At 43.8% G+C, this 24,597-nt stretch overlaps 1 protein-coding gene across 6 annotated transcripts in view; it reads right to left on the bottom strand.

Annotated features, from left to right (window-relative positions):
• SNX5 (sorting nexin 5) overlaps window positions 1–24,543 on the bottom strand; it is a 73,633-nt gene extending 49,090 nt beyond the window's left edge. For 3 of the 6 annotated variants that reach the window (XR_014790812.1, XM_084854798.1, XM_084854801.1), the window contains exons 1-2: window positions 24,274–24,543; window positions 2,339–2,443 (exon numbers count right to left, since the gene is read on the bottom strand). Coding sequence is in view for 5 of the 6 variants with exons in the window: in XM_084854798.1 (XP_084710924.1) it covers window positions 2,339–2,443; window positions 24,274–24,318 (150 nt within the window). In the remaining variant the exon portion in view is untranslated. Of the gene's footprint in view, window positions 1–2,338; window positions 2,444–3,341; window positions 3,412–15,581; window positions 15,666–24,273 lie in introns of those variants that run through there. The other 3 variants (XM_084854803.1, XM_084854799.1, XM_084854800.1) reach the window with 3 other exon arrangements.
• Between the last annotated feature and the right edge of the window lie 54 nt (window positions 24,544–24,597).

The raw sequence follows: 24,597 nt of genomic DNA, 5'->3' as shown, positions 1-24,597 counted from the left end.
AATGGGCTCGAGTTACAGGAAGCCAGATTCCAGCTGAACATCAGGAAAAACCTCCTGACTGTTAGAGCAATACGACAATGGAACCAATTACCTAGGGAGGTGGTGGGCTCTCCCACACTGGAGGCATTCAAGATGAGGCTGGACAGCCATCTGATACGGATGCTCTGACTTGGATTCCTGCACTGAGCAGGGGGTTGGACTCGATGGCCTTGTAGGCCCCTTCCAACCCTACTATTCTATGATTCTATTATCTCTTCTCGATCATCCCAGAGTGCAGGACACGGAATAACGGGCTCAAGTTAAAGGAAGCCGGATTCCAGCTGAACATCAGGAAAAACTTCCTGACTGTAAGAGCAATACGACAATGGAACCAATTACCTAGGGAGGTGGTGGGCTCTCCCACACTGGAGGTATTCAAGATGAGGCTGGACAGCCATCTGTCAGGGATGCTCTGACTTGGATTCCTGCATTGAGCAGGGGGTTGGACTGGATGGCCTTGTAGGCCCCTTCCAACCCTACTATTCTATGATTCTATGATCAATCTTATATCAAAAAAATTGGTCTAGAGTTAATTCCCAAAAGCCTAGTATTATTAGATAGATAGATAGATAGATAGATAGATAGATAGATAAAAATATTATATAACAATAAAACTTAATATAAACCTTCAACATTCAGTAATACTTTATACTAGATATATTATCTATTTTAAGATAAAAGGAAGAAAAAACAAGAAAAAGTAAGAAATGAAAGAAAGTAAGCAAATATATATATATATATATATATATATATATATATATATAAATCATTTCTCTTCTGAGTTAGCCTGGATCAAATAGGCTAAAAAGAAACAATTAATAAAGCTTGTTTAAAGATTCCAATTCATGGGGTTGTAACAAAGTTCTCAAGCTTTTTTACGTTCAGTCAAGCCTCCGCCATTTCATGATTTTGAAACGTCTTCATCTGACCTTCAGACACAATACAAAGAGTAGCAGGATATTTTAAGTAGTATTGTAAATTCATTTGTTTTGCCAAGTTCTTTGCTTTGATAAATTGCCTTCTTTTATTCACCACCTCTTTAATGTAGTCTGGAAATAACATAACTTTATCTTGTTTCCAGGAAAGTCTTCGAGCCTCCCTAGCCAAACGCAGGATAAAATTATTTGTGGACACTTTTGCAAATTGAGCTATGATGGTGTAAAGTCCCTTTAGCATTTGGCACACGAAATGCCTGCTCAGTATCAAGTAAATAATCAGATGGGAATATTTCATGCAAAAGTTTATCCACAAAAACAAGCAATTTTACATCATTAGGCAAATTTTTAATCCCCAAAATACGTACATTGGATCTCTTCGTGAAGGCCTCCAGTTGAGAAATTTTATCAGAGGTGTTTTTAAAATAAATTTGTGTCGTGGTTTCGTTTCCAGCCACACGGTCTTCAAGCTCATTAATTTTCGACTCCGTTTTTTGCCATGACGCATTAATCAAATCTACAGCTCCTTGCAGGGCGGTGATGGAATTTTGATTAAATCCAACCTCTTGACTTGCTCCGTAAATTGCGAAGATAAGGTCTTTATCAGCGTAAATAATTCACCTATATCTTCTCTTCTTGACACTTTTGACACAGAAGGTTCAGGGGGAGTAGATGCAAGCTCCTTTCTTCTCCTCGGCACAGACATGTTTCTCTCAAGCAGATCTTACAGGTCCTCAGATGTTCTCAAATATTGTTAAAATCATCCCTCAAAGGTTGTTGATATTTCTTAAAGCATATATTATATGGGACACATATATTATATGGCCCTGTTTTCTCCTATAAAACAGGAGTCTAATTACAGCTTTTTGCATTGGTAAAGCTCTGGGGAGATAATCCCGGCATCCAGGCCCCCCAACTATCTCGTGGGAGCTACCTTTCTCCAAGATGTTGTCCAAAGGTTGCCTTGCCCCCCCCCCTTCCATTCCAGGGGGGAGATGAAAAGGTTTTTCAACCTTTTAAAAAGCTGTTTGAGACAGCTCCCACGGAACCCCGTGGGAAGCTACCAGAGCGATATTGGTCCCCACCGGAAGGGTCACCATGTAATGTTTTGAAAACCGCTATGCTGCACCATCTTGCCAACTTGCAAGGAGGCTGTATAGCAAACTAGGTGTAGTTGGCCCCGCCCATGGTGATGCCTTGGCTCTGCCTTCACCAAGTTACCTGCCCTCTGCCCTCCATGCCCTAGAAGTCACAACCTGCAACTGACTAATCTATAGCTTCTTACAAGACAAGTATCTAGGTTGTTAAATATGACAAAGCTATGGCTTTCTTCCAATTCTAATCCTCCTTCCTCGTCATCTTACCTTAGTATGGACTGTGAACTTCACTCTGTCTTTTTCACTGAGGGCATCAGGGATATCAATTTGCAATGATGGGTCAACATTTAGATCCACAGACACAGCCCTCATCTGAAATGTAAGTAGAAGAGATTTAGAGAGCTAGAGGCATTGCAGTGAGAGCTTGCTTTAGCAGCCTCCAGCCCCTGGCAAGCCACCCACTGGAAGTGGTGAACTGGGAGATTGGGACAAAACAGCAGCTCTGTGGAATTCATTTCTGGGTCATCTCCTTATTCTACCACACCGCTGCTGACACAGTGCTTTGGCATGTCTAGAAGCAACATGAAAAGGGTGTTGCTAAGCAGGTACTTAAATAGGCACTGGATGCTGGGCTTGATCACTCACGGAGAAGCCTATTACCAACATAAGAGCAAGTGGGGGAAGACTATAGGAAGAGTGCATTAGAGAGACTTGCCCACCTTTCCTTCTGTAACTGTCCTTGACTGTCTTCTTCTGGGTCCAAGATTTCCTCTAGGATATCCCCCCCTTCTATATTTGTGGTATGACGCTGATTTAACTGACAACTTTACCTTACTAATGGAATTAGATGATGGACTTACTAATGCTTATATTTTTGTTTCTGACCCCAACTCTGCTGAGCTGATGACCTCCCCCTTCTCTTGGTAATGAACCGAATACTTGGATAGGATGTAATGAGTTGAAAGAACTAAGTGAATTGAGTAGTCTAACTATTGAATTAAGTAGATCAACTGATTTGAATAGGACTAGTTGTTGCCTTACTTCTTGACAGAGTTTACTGCAGGGATCTACGAATTATGGCTGGACTTGGTAGCCAAGCCTTAGTTTCTACTAGACAGCTGTGAAGTCTACTCCCACCATGATAGGGCAACAATATCATATGCATTTATCAACACAGATATTGGCCATGTTCACACATCACAATAAGACAAAATTCCTTAAAATTCTGGCTTATTGTGAATGAGCTAGCATGCCCATGCATGCTACTCACTCAGTTGCTCCCTTGGCTCCTCCTGCAAGCACATGTTACGATGATCCCTTGGCTCCTCCCAGTTCACATGTTACAATGAAAAGACCATGGTCTGTGGTTTGTTTAGCTGCTCCTGCTTTGCAGCAGGAGCTATCAGGGAGTGTGCATCTGAACCAAAAACGGAACAAAACTTATTATTTTCCTAAACCAGAACTTGAACCATTAACTGAAAGTCTCTGTTGAACTGGAAAGAAAAGAAAATCAAGTTACTACTTTAGAATAAGGGTTCAATAAAACAGCAAGACACCTACTCAGAAATAGGTTCCATTGAGTTTAATGGGGTTTACTCCCAGGTAAGTGGATACAGGATTGCAGCCTTAGTATGAGGATACAGGAAGATTCGTGCTGGACACTTTTGTCTTCTCTTTTACTTTCCAGTATCACTCCTTACTGTTTCTCTCTGATTTCGTTCACACAATCAAAATAAGCTATGGTGGCTTATTTAAATTGCAGCATGTGCTGAGCATATGTAGGGTGTGATTTCCATAATCACCACCCAGGCAAGGCTTGTTGTGTCATCAGAACCTGGATGGCATGGCTTATTGGAGGGGGAAACAACCCTCCAATAACCCATAGGCTGTTGATTATGGAAATTGTGCCCCACACATGCCATGATTTAAATAAACCACTGTGGCTTATTCTGATCTTGCGAACTGGTCCTCCATCTTGGCCCAGCCTTGCTCTCACAAAAAAACATAGTAGTAAACAAAAACAAAATGCCTATAACTGATAGGTCAAAGCAAAGTTTGATCATTACTGGGCAGAAAACAATCAATTTAATTGTGTTTTTTTAATTGGATATTTGGATTATCAATTTTCCACCATGAGGCAAGAGACACTGTTTGGTGAGCAGGTAAGGAGAATTGTCAGTGGCAGAATTTCATCAAGAGAAAAAACAAGACCTCCACAAGTAGGCTCATTGATGCCACCTGCAGTGTCCTTTTGGTACCAAGCAGAGTCACCTTTTTATTTTCCTAGGCTTTTAATTCTTAATTTTTAATTTGTGGTTGAACTGTTTTAACTAATACATTTAGTTTTAAATAAAATATTTATCAGATCAGCGTTTTTAGCCTGTAAGCTGCCATGGAAATGTTTTTAATTAATTAATTGAACAAAAACAAAACCATGCTATTTTGGAAACAGAGACTTCAAACTAAGTATGCTGAACATATTGAAGAAAAAGAGGCACTGCTATAGTGCTAACGAACTTTTAATTTATGGACATTTTTATGCCCAATGTGGCCTGTCTCATTATTTATGGCAATTCATCACTTCAGTGATGTCCCTCCTCCCTCTCTGAACAGACCAGCTTGGGGGGGGGGGAGAAATAGCAAGGCTAGAAGCTGGGGGGAGCAGTGGTTTCCTGGCCCGCCCGATCGTCTTCTGTCCACACAGACCTTTCCCTTTTGCGCTCTCTCTCTTCTCCAAGCCTCCAGCCTCGCTATTTCTCCCTTGCCCATCCCGAGCCTTCTTCCTTCTCTACTTTCCTAGCCCCTAGCCTTGCTCTTTCTCTCCTACTCACCCCTTTAGCTTGTCGTTTCTCTCCACTCCCAGCCTCTAGCCTCACTATTTCCCCCAACACACCTCTGTACCTTGCTGTTTCTCCCTGCTCCTAGCATCTAACCCATGCTCTCTCTCTCCCCTCTACCCTTTTGCCTTGCTTTCCCTTCCTAACAGCTGATCAGCAGCAGATACAGGAACAGGAAGAAGAATGCACCCTAATGATTTTCAATTTTTTATTAAAAATTTTTTTGGAAGGGGCAGGAAGAGCTGTGTGGGTGCCATTGGAGGTGCCAGTGATTACTCAATACGACAATGGAACCAATTCCCTAGGGAGGTAGTGGGCTCTCCCACACTGGAGGCATTCAAGATGAGGCTGGACAGCCATTTGTCAGGGATGCTCTGACTTGGATTCCTGCATTGAGCAGGGGGTTGGACTCGATGGTCTTCTAGGCCCGTACTATTCCAACCCTACTATTCTATGATTCTATGAACACTTGCAACCAGTTTTTTTTTTTTAAAGAAAGAGCTTCTCTTTTCCTCTGTCAGTGGCTAGAACAGACAAAAGGAACCCAATCAAGGGAGCTCCTTCACTCCCCCACTGACCAGAACCTGCACACTTAGTCCAGGTTAACAGTGTCAATAACACTGCACGTGAGGAGCTCCACTGTGTCACCTGGTTGGTGCTGAATTTGAGATGTGTGTCTTGGCAAGTCATTTATTTATCTTGGAGAAACAGTGATTTCAGAAATGCTCGTCTACAGTAACTATTTACTAACTTGTTATTTGAGCCAACTTAAAAGACAGAAGTACACGGGGCCAGGTTGTTACTAGATGAGCAAAGTGTATGTAAAAACAAACAAAGCCAAAGTTGAGCTTACCTTGCATACATCTACATTAGCTACCTGTGTGTGTGTGTGTGTGTGTGTGTGTGTGTGTGTCTGTATTTGTATGTGCGTGTGTTTAGAGGGGGAGAGAGAGAGATCCCCTTTGTACAGAAAATCAAAGTCTATTGGAGAAGAAGAGAAAGGACTAGGCTACCACTTAGGGGTTCATCACACGGGGGCAGAAATCCACATCAATACCAGGGCTTTCTCCATCCGGTTTCATCACAGGATTAGATCGGGCTCCTTTACACAGTTGTTTCTATCTTGTTGTATTCTATTCCTTACCTTTACATGTAAAAGGTTCATGGGGTGGCTACTTTTCCATGAAAAGCCATTATACACACTGGGGGCATCATGAAATGTTCTCCCGGGTTTCTGCCCCTTTCCCTCCCCTCAGAGATTACTGGTGGTTTGACACAATGCACGTGCACAGCAATCTCCACTGAATTGTCCCAACCCTGCCCCCACAGGCACCAGCTTCCTGGCGAACCGCTGGAACGCTGGCCATGCTGTGTTGTGGAGTAAGCAGCCAAAGTCGGGAGCAAAAGTCAGTGCATTGCATTTAGTCATAGCATGGCGGCAAGACAGCTTGGCAGCAAGCCAGCAGGTCACTATACCGACACGCTCACTACCCCGAGACAGCACTGCCATCATCATCATGACCACATCCCCAACAAACCAAAATGAACGCCCACAGCTGCGCGCACAGAACAATTTCTTCGCACTGTGAGAGAAATACACAGGGAGGTCATGGCACTCCTCTTTTGTTGTTTATTCATTCAGTCGCTTCCGTCTCTTCGTGACTTCATGGACCAGCCCACGCCAGAGCTTCCTGTTGGCTGTCGCCACCCCTAGCTCCCCCACGGTCGAGTCCATCACCTCCAGAATATCATCCATCCATCTTGCTCTTGGTCGGCTCCTCTTCCTTTTGCCTTCCACTTTCCCTAGCATCAGCATCTTCTCCGGGGTATCCTGTCTTCTCATTATGTGGCCAAAGTACTTCAGTTTTGCCTTTAATATCATTCCCTCAAGTGAGCAGTCTGGCTTTATTTCCTGAAATATGGACTGGTTTGATCTTCTTCCAATCCAAGGCACTCTCAGATTTTCCTCCAACACCACAGTTCAAAAGCATCTATCTTCCTTCGCTCAGCCTTCCTTATGGTCCAGCTCTCGCAGCCATAGGTTACTATGGGGAATAACATTGCTTTAACTATGCGGACCTTTGTTGTCAGTGTGATGTCTCTGCTCTTAACTATTTTATCAGGATTTGTCATTGCTGTCCTCCCAAGAAATAAAAATCTTCTGATTTCCCGGTTGCAGTCAGCGTCTGCAGTAATCTCTGTGCCTAGAAATACAAAGTCTGTCACTGCCTCCACATTTTCTCCCTCTATTTGCCAGTTATCAATCAAGCTGGTTGCCATATTCTTGGGTTTTTTGAGGTTTAACTGCAACCCAGCTTTTGCATGCTGAAAAAATACTGCATTTGTTCTGTTTGGGGATAACACAGGATAGGCAGTGGGAAATGGCAGGAAAATCTCTGGAAGTTTACAACATTGTGTCATGGTCCTGCAAACGTCTGTGAGTGGGTAATCATAAACGTGTGATAAATTGCAGGTGTAGAGATGCCCATAGTGTTCTTAAACAGCTCTCATCCATTTCAATTAAGCTTTCATGGAATAACTTGCTAGTGAACTGTGCTGTGCAAATCGGTTCAGTCTGCTTTCCACTCTGCAGCCCTCAACAGTACCCAAAATCCACCACCTCACTGAGGTGGCTGCTTCCAGTAATATCTTCTTGAACAAGGCCACAGGTCATCAATACTTATTTTAATATCAGAAGTATCAAAATTGCTAGGCACTGTTCAAAAACCAAATACAACACAGGCCTTGCCTACAGATTTACACTTTAGAGATTGTAGGGATTTATTACAGCAATACAATATTTTACTTAAGAAAAAGAATAGAGGTATCAATCCAGGGAGACCAGATGTTGATAAACTGAGGACATCCTAAAAATGAGGACATGATGCAGTCCCATTTATGCCTTTCAGGATGCAATCCTATGCATACTTGCCTGGGAATAAGCCCAAAGAGCTTCAGCTAATGGGCAGTATAGAAATGTCATAAATAAATAAAAATGAATAAAATAATTAAATACAGTGGGACTTACTTCAAAGTAAACATGCAGAGGATTGAGCTTCAAGTCCCATCAATATTAATGAGTGAGACTTAGAGCCAAACTAAGCACTCTGTGTGTTTAAACACAGACCTGCTCTATCACATAAACTGAAGGGAGAGCAGGCAGATTTTAAAAGCAAACAGGGTACGTGGGTGAGGAGCAGAAAACCCAATCACTGCCTAGAGCTTAACTCCCAATAGCCCCACTCTTCAGGTACCTTGTTTTTTGCTCCAATCCAAGAAAGGATTGTGACATGCGCCTTTTGCTTTTAAAACCAGACACCACCCCCTCTATGGGGTGGTTCGAATGTAATGGTAACGTATTTGGAATGAGCAAGCATAGTAGTGCACGCTCCTTGATCACCCCATGTGGCTCTTCCTGCCTGCAGAAGCAGCTAAACAATTCAAGAAGCCTGTGTCTGTGAATTTAGTGTTACATCCAAACCAGGATGTCTGGCTTGTTCCTCTCCTAACAATGATGGTTTGTTGTGATACCAACAAGCCAGGGATCCTGGTTTGGACTCAACACTAAACCAACCACAGATGGAGGCGTCCTTATTTGTTTAGTCACTCTCTCTAGCAGGAAGAGCCAAGTGAGAGCAATCAAGCAATGCAAACCAGGGTGCTTGTTTCAGGACATACTAAAACAAATGACAGTACTTGCCCATAGGGAAACCATGAATGGCCATAGGGAAAGTATGAATGCCCATACGGAAACATAGGATTCTACCTGCCCATAGGAAGATTCTGAATGCCCATAGGGAAACACAGGCTTCTACTTTCCCATAGGGGAACATAGGCTTCTATCTGCCCATAGGAGGATCCTGAATGCCCATAGGGAGACACAGGATTCTAACTGACCACAGGAGGATCCTGAATGCCCATAGGGAGACACAGGATTCTAACTGACCACAGGAGGATCCTGAACGCCCATAGGGAAACCATATATGACCATGGGGAAATGTGGGACAGTACTTACCCATAGGGAAACAATACCTCCCATATGGAAACATGACATTCTTAGTAGCATGAGCTGTATCATCCCCACCGTAGAGACTGTGAATGACGCTCCAATGATCCTGTTTTCGGTTTCAGAAGAAGAGGGGTGGGGTGCTTGCAACTCAGCAGCGATGCCCTACTGTGTTGAACGTATTTACTGACTTGATGCTTCTTGCTTGCAAACAGTATGTTGCTACATTCTTATGACCTGTCACTCCTTAGGGGAGGGGGATATATTTGCAGCAGGGAGGGTATTATCTGATTTCTCTTCATCTGGAGGTAGGTCTATTAGAACTTTTACCCTTTTGAACTTGATCCCTGGAACTTGCTTAGAAGCATAATATGCCTCTGATCAAGTACAGAGTGCCTTTATTTTACCTGTCCTTGCTACATTGAAACTAGAATGGAATTTACTGCTGAACGAAAGACTGGATTGTTCTTTGGAAGTCATGAACTGGTCTCCTTGGGAATACTCCCCCCACCCCCACCCCCACCCCCACCCAGAAGTTACTCTGAACAACAATGTGAGCCCCAGAGCCTATATTCTCTGGAGCCAGCATTGTATTCATAAAACCCATTGGGCCTCTGAGCATACACAAAGTCTAGAAGTTAAGAAGCACCTGCTGGTTTGGATAGGAAAAGAGCATAAAAGCAGGATGAATTGCATATTGAGGCCTTGCACATCCTGAGTGGAACTACAGATTGCTTGCATGCCAGTTTCTGACCAGCCACTGTGCTCTGATTGCCTTAATTCGTTGGTGTTAATACTTGCAAATTTCAGATCTTGCCCAAGGACAACAACCACAAAAGCCCATGACATATTTTACACTGATTTCAAACCTTGTTTAAATAGAAGGAAAAATAATGAATTCAATGTCTTCTTAAGCTGTGAGACCATGAAAACCCATTACAGCATAGTCAGGCATGACTCTACATTACTCTTTTGTCACCAAATTTACAACAATCACCAAACCCACCCCACCCACCCAGCCCCGGCTATCTTGCTTACCTGGACCTATGATAGCCAAAGCACTTATCAACTCCCATGCTTTCATTACATCAGGAAAGAAAGAGGAGCCCACTGTCTTCTTTCTTCCTTTAATGTCTGACACCTAAAAATCCATTTCCACACATCCATTAGCCATATTAGAAGAAAGACTTTTTGGTTTTATTTTGATTACTAAATCCTGATAGAACAGCGAGAAAAACAGAAAACACCAAAATCAAACACTGCAAGGGCGAGATGGTAAGAGGACTCCTTCTGTCCTTTCTGCTTGGAAGAGCACCCCACCTTTTCTCCAGTCTCCCCTTCTTTTCCATGGAAGAAGCTCAACATAGTTTCCTCTCACTTCCAAATTCAGCAGATATAGGTAGATAAAGCTTTGAATTATCTTTGGTTTTCCTTCTAAGTGTTCTATGAGCAAATTATTCTGGATTTCTCCCTGCCTCTTAATATTCCATCCCATTCCAAATTTATAAACCCCTTTCCTTTGGAGCTCTCAGTGGGTTTTTTTACACCCCTCCATCCACTTTCTTCAAAACCCTCTGCATTTGTTCTAGCCTCTTTCTCCAAAGACTCACAGTTCCCCCAGTCTGTTTCTCCCCCCATTCAACTTATCCCCAGTTGAAACTTCTCTCCCACCACCCACCACTTTCTCCCCCTTACTTCATGATCAGCCACACACACACACACACACACACACACCCCTTGACTGAAGTTAAAAATTCTCTTCGAGGTGCTGCACTTTCATCAAACTTTCTTGTAAACACACACACAGACACACCCACACTCTTTTCTACAAATCCCAGTGTAACCAACATCACTATTTACTTTAAGTGCATTATTATCTTTAACCTTCTTGGTGTTAATGTATGATTCTAATTCTCCTGATGAGTGATTTTAATTCAATTCAAATTCTTAAGTAATAAAACAAAGACTTGCTATCAAAGACCTTCTTGTGGTCTCTGACGCTTTCCGATTTTGTGGGTATCAGGTTCTCATTATTGTCCAGAGTTCAATGCCCAAAGATCCCTCATGGTTACATTCATTTAAATTAAAGCATACTTATGACACTGAATAACCACATTCTCAAAGGAGTACCTAATTTTTAATTTCTCTTGTTGACATTGTGTTTTGAGGTAGGTTGTAATGTGTGTTGGGTATAGCTGGGTGTTGGGATTCCACTTGTGGAAGGCTCAATATTAGCTGCAGTTTGGAACTTGGGTCTCTGAGGTGGAATGTAGAAGAGTCTCTGAGAATGTGCAAAGTGTTTCTACCTCATCACTGAGTCACAGTAAGCATCACAAAAGGAATTTCTCTGCTTTCTTCTGTGGGGATTTATTGAGAAGTTGGAGGTGGTTGTATGGGAAAGGGGCTCATGGCCCTCTCTTGGTGGGAGGGCTCAACAGGGTGTAATGGCCCTAGGAGTATAACCAAGTCACCTGCAGTTTTAGAGGGGCCTAGAGATCCATAATGCTTGGCTTAGGTTCATTATAAGTGTAATTTCCTTGCTAGTGGGCCTCTGAGCATGTGAGATGAGTCAAAGGTCGACAGCACGGCCTCAGCACATTCCATGCTAATGAAGGCTAGTATCTTATCACGGCCTAGGATGTGCCTGAGAAGTGAGGCTATGTTTATGCCGAGTTACAGGTGGCTGTGCTGGGAAAGTTCTGATTGTTTTCCTTCTGCACAAGTACTGTTAGCCTATGCTGGGAAAGTTGCAAATGAATGCTAATTAACGCATGCTTCTGTCATGTTGCCTCACTGCTACCATGTATGGTATAAAACCCATTTTACCCCTTGGCTCTGGGTTCAGAGAAGCTGTCTGATCCAACCATTGGGAACACCTGTGCACTGTAAGTACTCAATAAAGGCTCCTTCTAAGCAAACCTGGATCTGGCTTATCATTATCTCAGCACCTCTAAACCTTAGCAGCCCATGGCTGGGGCATACAACTGGCACATCGAGCAGGGTGCCAAGAAAACTGATATGTTCAGATTCAAAGGGAAGGAGGATGCAGTTGTTGGCGTGCAAAACCGACTCCCGGGCTGTCCGCAGTTGGAGCTGTGGGGTCTGGTCGCAAAGCAATCAGGGGTCCTGAGCGGGCCAGGAGCATGGCCAGAGGTGGAGAAGGACTGCACACCAGTAGCTCTGGAAACTGCACTGGAATCTCTGCAGCTGGAAAAGTGGTCAGCTAAGGAGGCGCAGGGTGCAAGAACTCTGGTGTGGCTTGTGCTGACAGCATTGAAAACTGTCAGGCAGAAGGAGTCAGAATAGAGAGAGAAAGCTGAAAAGCTCAAGGACGAGCTGAGAAAAGAACAAGAGCTGAGGATGTTAATTAGAGAAACATTGTAAGACAGCCTGGCCTCCAACGAGCTGTGGGAACGTGAGGCTGAAGACTTAGCTGTTAGGCTGATATGCCGAGCTCGGAAGAAGTGCCCACAGCATTCCGAGGTGTGAAACATCACCTCACCTGATTGGGATGCAATCCCTAGGAAGTGGAAACTGAGGATGAAGAACCAGAAGATGAAGATGAGGAACGGAGTAAAGGTGAAAAATCAGCACCCAAAGCACAGGCTAGACCCCTCTTAGAGCGGAAAGGGCACCAGATGGACAGTCCCAAGGCAAAATAAAGCAGAGCAGCCACATTGAAGATCTCAGTCACAGTAATAATGTTTAACTTTGAACTGTTCTAGAATTTCATTGAGCATATAGCTACTGACAATTAGCTATATGATTTCTGAAGAGTGTCACCATTAAGCTTTTGCCTTGGGATTCCCTGCAATAAAGAAATCTCACTGATTTGAGTGTCCAGTGTCAGACTGCCTGAGCGTGTGCACTGAAGGGATCGAAAAAACTGGACAGCATGTTCCTGGCTAAGCCAAAAACACTACTACCATGCTCCTAAAAGCTGCAACAAACCTGGTAAGCTGGGAGACTCAACCTGATTTAGAAAAAGAAGGTATCGTAGTAGCTGTCTTCAGAAACACTGAGATCTGCGTAGCTGGCTAGCTGATGCTGTAAATTATGTTACAACTGCAAACCAAAGATTGTTTTCCTTTTTGAGACCCCAACAGAAAAAAACTGACCTGAGTCATTTGTCGCCCCTGACAAAGCAAAGATTCGGTTGTTGTTTCGAACCCGGGATTTATGAATACAAACAAACTGTGAAGCTTTACTTTCAAGCCCTGCAAATCACCCCACCCGCCTCCCAAAGAAAATTGATGGCTGCATAAAGAATGCAAGTATAAAGTGACCCCCATCAACCTGTGGCGTCCTGAGTTTCAGCACTCTGCTTAAGTCTGTGTGCCAAGTGAGAGAGAAGACGGGTGTGCGTGGTCATGTTGTGAATCCCTGGCTAGCCTATCTAGTGACTGATAGCTCCAAGAGAGTTTTTCCCTTCACTCAAGCCTCAGTTTTTCTTAGTCCTCGTTTAAGAAGCGTTGAAAAGTTCCATTGTTGTTCCTTTGTTGTTAAGAGCCTGGCAGTTCAAAACTGCCCTGTAAGTTTACTTTTGAAAAGGGGAGGGGATCATAGCCAATTATAGTGTGTAAAGCCACATGAACAGCTTTAAGAACGACAGCCAATGCAGATCTCTCCTTTTCTCCTTGCAAAAGAGAAGGTTTTGTTGTTTTTAACGTGTTTGAAACAACTTGGATTTAGATTCCCAAGTAGTCTCATTGAAAGCTCAGAAGCACTGGCAACGTTTTTACAAGCTCCCTAGTTTAGACAGTCGCTTCCTCTCAGCAATCTCCGAGCAACCAAAGAGTAAAAGAGGTGTTATGGGAGCAAAAATAATGTCAAGGCCCAGCTTCAGTAATGCAGTGAAGCCTTGTAAATTATAGCCAGGATTTGATTAGATGTAGCCTGGAAGAGTTTAGGCCTATTTGGTTTTTAGAATGTCAGAGTCTGTGTGAGCATATCTCTATCAGCGTGCTCAGAGCAGAGCCAGGGGGAGTCATCCAACTCCCTGTCCACCACTGGTCTAGCCTTGGCAGGCAGGGAGGCTGGAAGATGTTTGTGAGAACCTGACAGAAGTGGAGTGAGATTTGCAAAAAGGTTGCCCAGGTTGAAGCATCACTGCTAGAGAACTGAGCAGTGCTGCTCTGTTTAGACAGAAGCCTTGCTAAAAGGCTAAAGGCCCTTGTCTGTCAAGGGGATCTGGAAGGAGTGTACGGTCACACCTTCCCCCTTAAGCTGATGCAGCGGCAGGGAGCCTTTGCTGGAAACATCTCATCTTCATTGCCCAAAGCCTTCTCTGTTTGGATCTATCATCATCTAGGCTTCTTAGAGGCCCTCTGCACATGATCTAGAACTTTGGATTGTTAAAGGACTTGCCATGGAAAGTACTGTAAGGCTTTTCATAGACTTGAACTCTCATTGCTGTAGATTGTGTGTCTGTGTTTGTAGTCAGCTCAGTGTATGGCGGCTGAGTTTGATCTATGACTTTTGGACTTCCCTCTGCCAGAACTCATGCAGTGTGGAATTGCCAATGCGAAAGCAGTGGCCTAGAGCTCTTTGCATGTGTGAGTATGCCCTTCCCTTGATCTTGATGGGCCCTGACCATGTAGCCTGGAAGAGCAGTATGATTGCTAGATCTGCTCCATCATGCTTCACCACACAGAAGGTTTTCCGCTCATGGTGTTAGATTTCAATGAAAGTTTGTTGTGTGCATTTTATGATTTCTTAAATACTATGCGATACCTGCAAACGTCTTTAATGTTAGATACAACTCCAAATGATACCGAGTGTGATGCCCAATAGTTTGATGTCCATGGCACCCGGGACAGAGCCTTCAAAGTTAACACACAGAAGGAAAACAAATCCATATCAATCAAAAAGAGATTTGAGCAATTACATGATGGGATAAGATAGCTTACCCCATTAAGAGTGTATGCAATTAAGCCATTAGTGAGATGGGTAATCACAAATTAGAAAGAGTGTCCTGGCATTAACTAGGCTGCCCCTAAGGGTAGTTATTAAAGCTGTAGAGAAAAAGCTGGCATTGGTTGCCCCCAGGGTAAATTAGAAAGTGCTCCCTGGGACTACTGTGGGTCCCTATTGGTTTTGAAGAGCCCTGCGGTAGGTAATTACAGGGCTTGGAAGGTGAGATGGCAAGGAGACATCTTCAGTTCAGCTGATTATGCCTGGAGCTTATTTCCTGAGGGTGGAGTAGCCACAATAATGTACAAAGAGAACATTTTTGGAAGGGCAATGGAAAAGGTATAGAACAACACGGCTGAGGCACTACAAGCCATTGGGATAGAGATGACAAGCATGAGAACTGCTGTTTTGCAGAACCACCTGGCCTTAGACATGATTATAGCAGCCCAGGGCAGTGTTTGTGCCATGCTGCAGCAGGAATGCTGCCTGTGTATTCCTGACAAGCAAAGTGTGATAAATCACAGAGTCAGGGCTCTGCATGCGCAAAGTGAGAAGATACATCACCTAGATCAGTGATGGGCAACCTTTTGAGCTTGGTGTGTCAAAATTCGCCAAAAAACCGAGCATAACTCGGGTGGGGTGTCACTTTGCGAAAAAAACCATAATTTCACGATATTTATAGTTTAAATAACAAAAATGTATAATTGTAATATATAACTGTATTTAATAAACCAAAACTAATTATTTAACTTACCTGCTTAGTGACTTCTTTGTTCATCTGTCAGTCGGTTTCTTTTGTTGGTCTTGATATTATTTAACTTGTGTGGGGTGCCGTGAACTAAGATAAGTGAGGGGGAGGGAGAATTCTTTAAGTAACCTGCCTATTAGTGACTTTTTTGTTGCTGAATTTCATTGGCTAAACCTTCAATTGAAGGTTGGTATTTTGTACACTTCAAGCCCAAGCAAGCGCTACTAACTTCATCTGTCAATCTGTTTCTTTTGTTGGTTTTGATATTATTTAACACTGAGAATAAGGTCTCACAAAAGTACGTAGAGGGAAAAATTGTGAGTTTCATTTCATTTTGTACAGTTGCACTGGCCTTCTCAAAATACTTTGTTACTCGAGAAAAATACTTATAAGTTTTAGTTTCTACATCTCGCTTGAAAATTTTAAGTTTACTTTCAAAAGCTTTTATGTATCCAAACATAACGTCAATACTTTTGCCAAAACCTTGTAACTTTAAGTTCAGTCCATTAATATGAACAGAGAGATCTGTAAAAAATATCAGGGTTCAAAAAATTATCAAAAAGAAATATGACCCACTTATCATCATCGAGCTGAGAAAAGTTTCCCAGATCCTTATCCTCAAGAAATACCTTAATTTCTTCAAAGCACTCCACAAAGCGCTCAAGAACTTTGCCTCGGCTCAGCCATCTTACATTATTGTACATCAGCAGTCCACTGTAGGTGGAATCAACCTCCAGTAAAAGTGCAGAAAATTATCGCTTGTGAAGGGGGCGAGCAGCTATTAAATTAACTATTTTTGTAACAACTGACATTAAGTCGTTTAAGTCGGTGAATCCTGCCTTGGCACATAAAACCTCCTGATGGATAATACAATGAAAAGGCACAATCGGATGTCCAATAGCTTCCGTAAACAATTTGACAAATCCGACTTTTTTCCCCACCATGTTTGGTGCCGCATCTGTCATCACTGACACAACTTTAGAGATATCAATGTTTAGGTCACGGAATGTTTGTATAACAACCTTACATATTTCGCTTCCTGATGTACTTGTTGGCACTGATACTAACTTTATCAACTCTTCTCTCATTGTGAGACCATCAGAATATCGACCAATAATGGCCAACTGAGCATGTGATGTGACATCAGTAGTTTCATCAAGAGAGATCGAAAAATATTTACAATTACTTATGTCTCTCTTTAACTGATGTTGTACGTTTGTGTTCAGTCTCATTATTCGGTCTTTTATGATATTTCTACTGAGTGGTAACTCAGATCTTCTCTTAATAATTGCATCTTTATTCTGCATATCATGAAATAGAACTGGTGCACATCTTAGGAGAGTTTCTTTAATAAATTCTCCCTCACTGAGTGCTTTTCCATGCTGAGCTATGGAGTGAGCAATGCTCAAACTTGCAGATGTTAAATTTGTAGAGCCGTTTATAAATTTAAGGATGGAATTACATTGGCTCTTATAAAGGTGTAGCTGCCTGGAAATGTATTCCTTCCTTTCATCCTCACTTTTTTTCAAGAGCTGGGAATGATTAGTTTCAAAATGTCTATTTATATTCCACGTTCTGCTTACTACCGTTTCAGTACACAGAACGCAAAATGATCTGCCATTTTTTTCTATAATGCCATACATCTCGGTCCATGTCTCTTGAAAGGGTCGGCTACTGCTACTACCACTTCCTTTACTTAACCTTGGTTTTTTATTTTTTGGGTTCTCCATCAGGGGGGCAGTGACAGAAGATAGAATTATAGACAGCCTGTTAGCCCTGCAGGCAATTAGGGGTTAACTAGTCTAACTGACCACAAGATGGCACATGTAACTGTCTTTTAGGAAAGGGCAGGGTTAATAAGCAGAAATAGGGGTTAATAAGGATGCACAACAGTAATAGTGGTGAAATGGAGTCTGCACTATGCTGCAAAATGGCGTTCCTTATATAAATTAAGATGGCTGCCGCTATTACTAATGGCGGGAAACGGCACCCATAGCACAGGCCCTCGACTCTCCCAGCCTCCCCCTCACTTATCTCAGTAATGATGGTCAATTAGAAATCCATGACACCCCAGAACAGTAGATTGGATGATGGTTGCTGTGGTTATGTGGTTGCTGGTAATGGCGATCACAGGGCCCCCAGAGATGCGTCCCCCGCGGCATTCCGCTGCTCCCTGCTCTGCCGGCCGGAAGTGAGGTCAAAGATCCCCTAACGGCCTAACCGGAAGTCCCAGAACTAGACGCTCTGTGCCAGAGTTCTGTTGTTTTGGCCTACAGACCTCCAGCACAGAGTGTCTACACTACACTACAGCAAATGTTTCATCCTCGGCTACTGCACCTGGTCGTGCAGTAGCCAAGGATGAAACGTCCTTCTCGGCATGCGGCCCCATACTTCTCTGCATGCGGCCCCATACTTCTTGGCATGCGGCCCCATACTTCTCTGTATGCGACCGCATGTGGCCGCGTGTCATCAAAAATGGCTACGCGTGTCAGTGCTGACACGCGTGTCATAGGTTCGCCATCACGGACCTAGATACATCCCTCTCCAGACCAATTTCGGACGAGTTTCAAAGAATCGGGGAGCACTGGAAGCAAGTGGTTACAGTAACTGTGACTATCATAAGTAGTTTTATAACTCTGTGTGCTTGCTCATATGGCTGTCATATCTTAAAATATATAGTAAAATCCCCTGGTGATCAAACGGCAGGGCAAAGAAGATCCAGCCCTCTGTGTAAGAACAGATTGTGACGTGTAGACCAGTATCGTCCTTTGATCATCTGGGGGTGGAATGTAATGGCCCCAGGAGTGTAACCAAGTCACCTGTAGTTTTAGAAGGGCCTAGAGATCCATAGTGCTTGGCTTAGGTTCATTATAAGTGCAATTTTCTTGCTAGTGGGCCTCTGAGATTGTGAGATGAGTCTAGGGTCGATAGTGCAGCCTCAGCACATTCCATGCTAATGAAGGCTAGTATCTCATCAGGGCCTAGGATATGCCTGAGAAGTGAGGCTATTTTTATGCGGAGTTACAAGTGGCTGTGCTGGGAAAGTTCTGATTGTTTTCCCTCTGCACAAGTACTGTTAGCCTTTGTTGGGAAAGTTGCAAATGAACACTAATTAACATGTGCTTCTGTCATGCTGCCTCACTGCTGACATGTATGGTAGAAAACCCATTTTAGCCCATGGCTCTGGGTTCAGAGAAGCTGTCTGATCCAACCATTGGGTACGCCTGCGTGCTGTAAGTACTCAATAAAGGTTCCCTTAAAGCAAACCCTTAGCAGCCCATCGCCGGGGTATACACAGGGTTATAGAGATGTGTGTCTTCAGAATGACACGGGGATGCCACTTCTTTGAAACTGGATAATTAGGCCTCTAACAGAAGAGGTAGGGGTCAATGTGCTTTCACAGAAACCTGCTTTTAGTGTCTCACTGGAGTACACACCCCGGCCATATCTGGTTTATAAGTTTCAGGGGAAATCTTTTTCCCTACTACTTTATGGACTAGACAGTGCATTTCCAAGTAAGAACTCCCCAACTGTGATCAAACGTGCTTGCTTCTATTTCTGAAAACTTCACACATATTACATGCTCCTAGATCCAACTCTGCTGACCTCTGGGCTGTCTGTGTCTTTTCCCTTGGCAACAGTATTTTTCACTGAAAAGATTGTGAGAATAACTAAAGAGCAGCAACCTGAATAAGGTATGCAACCTGGACAAGTTTAAGGAAACTTTCACTAAAAAGTAATCGAGTTGCTTCTTGCTAATGTTGCTTATTGCCAGCCTTTCTAAACTTGCTTTTTAATTTATGCATGGGATGACCCAGAGTAAAAAAAAAAAATCTGCCCACAAAGTAATATTTTTCAAAATTAAAATTAATTTTCCCCTCTAGGTGGTAGGCCCATAGTAACTTTTTCCAATTTATTTCAGAAAAAAACTTTTACGAGGAAAGTTTTAGTGTGAAATGTACTGTTATTCTTCTTTCAGAGATCTTCACATATGGGACACAGCTCACCCACATAGAAATATACTTTGCCCCTTCCGTTACCACCCCGATTTTTCTTCCTGGTGCTTCCCCTGTGGGAGATCAGGCCAACCACATTAGAGATGAGAGACTGTCATGATACAGGTATGGATTCATCCAACAACCCATATTTGACTGGTCGAAGAAGTGATCTTCCAATGGAAGAAGTACTCACAATTCTCAAGAGAGAAAACTTAGATAAAAGTAAAATTGTTTCATTACCACCTGTGCTGGGTGTTTGTGTTTGTGTACTCTTATTCCTCCCCTGTTCCTGAGCAGGAACATAATTATCCTTTTGACAAGTACAGATGGATATCAAAGGGATCAAATTTCCATCGAAAACATTTGCACCCCCCAGCTGTACTGAACAGACACTACTATCAAAAGGACCCCAATGGGTCCTGGAAAGATTCGCTGCATGGTTTCAAGAAATATGAATTCTGCCTCAGGGAGTGCACAGATCCTAGAAAGTTATACATCATCTACTATTTCAGTGATGAAACATTGCACCAAGCTTCCAGTCATGGCAACGGGAAGGATTCTAAGAAGGCTTTTGCTGGCACTATGATGCAGGTTTTTGGAAAAATGGAAATTGCATTGGAGTCCCACAAAAAAACATTGAAGACCTATAAACATTTACAAACAATTGCATCAATGGACACTTCTCATAAAGGCCGTTCATCGTCCACGGAATATCAAACAGGTACAAAATGTATCATATAAACAGAACAAAAAAAGTAGAATTGGCAATGATGAAATATTCAACTTGGTGGAACTCTCACACCATCTTGAAAATTTTATAACAAAGTTTACCCTTCTGCCCGATCTCATTGTTTCATTTGCACATCCCAATATCATTGCTGAGGGACATGCTCTACTCTCTCTCAAGGAAAGATGCATCCTTGCCACAACTTGTGTCCTATGACACCACGTTCAAATTAGGAGATTTCTATTTATCTCCCATAGTAATGAGAAACGTCATCTTAGAAGGTGACCAAATACTCCCTGTTGCGCTTCTCATACATACCAAAAGATTCATAGAATCACAGAATAGTAGGGCTGGAAGGGACCTATAAGGCCATGGAGTCCAACCCCCTGCTCAATGCAGGAATCCAAGTCAAAGCATCCCTGACAGATGGCTGTCCAGCTTCATCTTCAATGCCTCCAGTGTGGGAGAGCCCACTACCTCCCCAGGTAATTGGTTCCATTATCGTATTGCTCTAACAGTCAGGAAGTTTTTCTAGATGTTCAGCCGGAATCTGGCTTCCTGTCACTTGAGCCCATGATTCCATGTCCTGCATTCTGGGATCATCGAGAAGACATCCTGGCCTTCCTCTCTGTGACAACCTTTCAAGTACGTGAAGAGCGCTATCCTATCTCCCTTCAGTCTTCTCTTCTCAAGGCTAAACATGCCCAGTTCTTTCAGTCTCTCCTCATAGGGCCTTGTTTCCAGGCTCCTGATCATCTTTGTTGCCCTCCTCTGAACCCTCTCCACTTTGTCTGAATCGTTCTTAAAGTGTGTCGCCCAGAACTGGACACAGTACGCCAGATGAGGCCTAACCAGGGCTGAGTAGAGGGGAACTAGTACTTCCTGGATTTGGAAGTTATGCTTCTATTAATGCAGCCCAAAAGAGCATTTGCCTTTTTTGCTGCCACATCACATTGTTGGCTCATATTCAGCTTGCGATCGACAACAATTCCAAGATCCTTCTTGCTTGTAGTCTTGTTGAGCCAAGCATCCTCCATCTTGTAACTGTGCATTTGGTTTCTTTTCCTAGGTGCAGAACTTGGCATTTAACCCTAATAAATGTCATTCTGTTGTTTTCTCCCCAGCACTCCAGTCTATTAAGATCACTTTGAATTCTGTTTCTGTCTTCCAGGGTATTAGCTATCCCACCCAATTTGTGTCATCTGCAAATTGGATCAGCATTCCCTGTACCTCCTCCTCCAAGTCATTAATACAAATGTTGAAGAGCACTGGGCCCAGGACTGAGCCCTGCAGTACCCCACTTGTTACCTATCCCCAGTTTGAGAAGATCCCATTGATCAGCACTCTTTGAGTCCGATTCTGTAGCCAAGTGTGGATCCACTGGATCGTTGCTTCATCTAGCCCACTTTGAGCTAGTTTGCTCATCAGGATATTATGGGGCACTTCGTCGAAAGCTTTGCTGAAGTCAAGATGTATTCTGTCCACAGCATTCCCAGAGTCCACAAGGGAGGTTACCTGATCAAAAAATGAGATCAGATTAGTCCGGCAGGATTTGTTCTTGACAAATCCATGTTGGCTTCGAGTAATCACTGCATTGTGGTCAAGGTGCTTTCAGATGGATTGCTTTATCATCTGCTCCAGAATTTTCCCAGGGATTGATGTCAGACTGACTGGTCTGTAGTTCCCAAGTTCCTCCTTTTTATCCTTTTTGAAGATTGGGACAACATTAGCCCTCCTCCAGTCATCTGGCACTTCCCCCATCCTCCAGGATTTCTCAAAGATAATAGACAGTGGTTCTGAGAGTTCTTCTGCCAGTTCCTTTATTACTCTAGGATGCAGTTCATCTGGCCCTGGAGATTTGAACTCATTCAAAGTAATTAGGTGTTCTTTGATCTCAAGGAATCATGGCCTATTGATCTCATGCTGCAATCCTGCCCCTTCAGCCTGTACTTCGCCTTTGCAAGGGGGATGATAGACCCTCTTTTGGGAGGAGACTGAGCCAAAGTAGGAATTGAGTACCTCTGCCTTTTCTTTGTCATCTGTTATCTTTTTGCCATCCTTATTTAATAGCTGAACAACCATTTCTTTCCTCTGCCTCTTACTATGCCCATATCTGAAGAAAGCCTTTTTGTTGCTTTTAGCCTCCCTTGCTAACCTCAGCTCGTTCTCAGCTTTAGCCTTCCTGACGCCATCCCTGCAATTCTGTGCTACCCGGCTCTACTCTTCGTTTGCCGCTTGGCCTTCCTTCCACTTCCTATATGTGTCCTAGTTTGTTTTCAGGTCATCTCTAAGCTTTTGATGAAGCCACATTGGCTGTGTCTGTTGTCTTCTGCCTTTTTTTCTTGTTGGAATTGTTTGTAATTGTGCCTTGAGAATTTCCTTTTTAAAAACCCATCTTGGACTCCTTTTCTCATTAGAGTCACTTGCTATGGGACTTTACTTATCATTGTTCTGAGTTTATTAAAATTGTCTTTCCTATAATCCAGGGTACGCGTTTGGTCACACTCAGCTTTTGCTTCCCTTAGAACCAAGAACTCCAGTGACATGGTCACTTTCCCCCAGAGTTCCTGTAACTGCTACTTTATCCACTAAGTCATCTCTGTTCGTTAGGATCAAGTCAAGGATAGCCAATCCTCTAGTTCCTTCCTCCACTTTCTGTAGGAGGAAGTTATCTGCAACAAAAGTCAGGAATTTCTTGGAGGGGCCATATTTTGCAGAATTTGTCTCCCAACAGATATTGAAGTCCCCCATTACTACTACATCATGCTTCCTTGAACATTGGCTATTTTTTTTTCAAAAGTTTCATTCTCGTCTTCTCCTTGATTGAGTGTCCAGTACTAGACTCTGACCACCAGGTTCCTTTTATTCTTTGCTCCATTTATTTTAACCCATGTACTCTCGATGGGACTACCAAGCTCATCCTCCTATATTTCTGTACAGAGATATGTATTTTTCACATATAGTGCAACTCCACCTCCCTTTCTGTTCCTTCTGTTCCCTTGTTTCTTCCCAAGAAGGCAGAATTCTCTACTGTTACATCTGAACTAGGTCTACATGACTGGAGCACATTCACGTTTAATACACAGAATACTATAGTTACACATCTAATTTGGCCACAGGTCTCTCCTATTATCATCACCAGGGCTCAAAGTGCTTAGCTTGGAGCAATTCATGCCCATAACGTACACATAGCTTTGTAAAATTTAAATAACACTGATTCTCTCATTGTAAGGAGAAAGCACTACATATGTTGATAATGATTTAGGATATAGACACTGATGGGCTTTTATCTGTGGGAGGAAACCAAGGAACAAGAAGGGCAGGATGAAACTGCAAGTACATATGCACTTGACAGGGAGCCACCCACAGCCAATTTCAGTTACCTGACAAATATAACACTGCAGGGCACCTGTTCTATAGCACTCACGGGCTTTTAGTACCAGCGGTAATGCTTACAAAGCCGTAGCTGGGGCAGCTTCCCAGGCATCTCATGGAACCAGGATGGGCTTTTTCCGCCAGGCTTTTCTTTTTATCAGTAGTTTATCGAATCCAAAATCCACAGTAGGGCAATGCCTTCGTTGCGGCATTTTTATTGGTCCTAATACAGCTACTACCAAACGATAGATTTTGGATATTTTTCTCATGGACCAGCAAGGCTATCTGGACCGTTTATAGACGTTTTCCCATTACCGTTAACAGTGACAAATTATATCGCTTTATAATCCGCTCACTAACTTATCCTCGTTTAACCATATCAAGCCATCCAGGATGCGCCGCCGCCGCCACTGTCAGGGCGTCCTCTCTCGGGGAGGCGCGACACTTTCCAGAGAGGACCGGAGCTCCCCTTCCGTCCACGGAGGCAGCGCGCGGCGGAGGCGCCGGGCCTGCCCCACCGCCGCTGCCCCTGCGGCGCGGCCCGCCTGCCACAGCGAGGGCGGGGACCGGGCTCGGCTCCGAGACGCCTCCTGCTCACCTTGCTGCAGCTCGTCGCCTCCTGCTGCTGTGCGGCCGCCGACATCGCGAAGATGGCGGCTCTCCTCGCCTCAGCCGCCGCCGCGCCTCCCTCTGTCAGCGCAGCGCCGCCTCTACGGCGACGGACGCGCCGCCCGGCACGACAGAGCTAAGAAGGCCGTGGAGAGTGTGGAGGGGACCGGCGGTAGCGCGGGGCCAGGGCTTCAGCGGCGAGGGATCCGCCGGAGCTGCCCTTCGGGAGTCCGCCTGGCTCCGGGACAGCCTCCTCAGCGGAGCGTCCGCGCGGCGGAGGAGGAGACGCCCGACTTCGCGGGGCACTTCCGGG

Source organism: Heloderma suspectum, chromosome 4 (genome assembly GCF_057233095.1).
Source record: "Heloderma suspectum isolate Gila_16-S chromosome 4, 16-S_ref, whole genome shotgun sequence".
NCBI classification, from domain to species: Eukaryota; Metazoa; Chordata; class Lepidosauria; order Squamata; family Helodermatidae; genus Heloderma; species Heloderma suspectum.
This window is presented reverse-complemented; position numbering and strand designations above follow the sequence as displayed.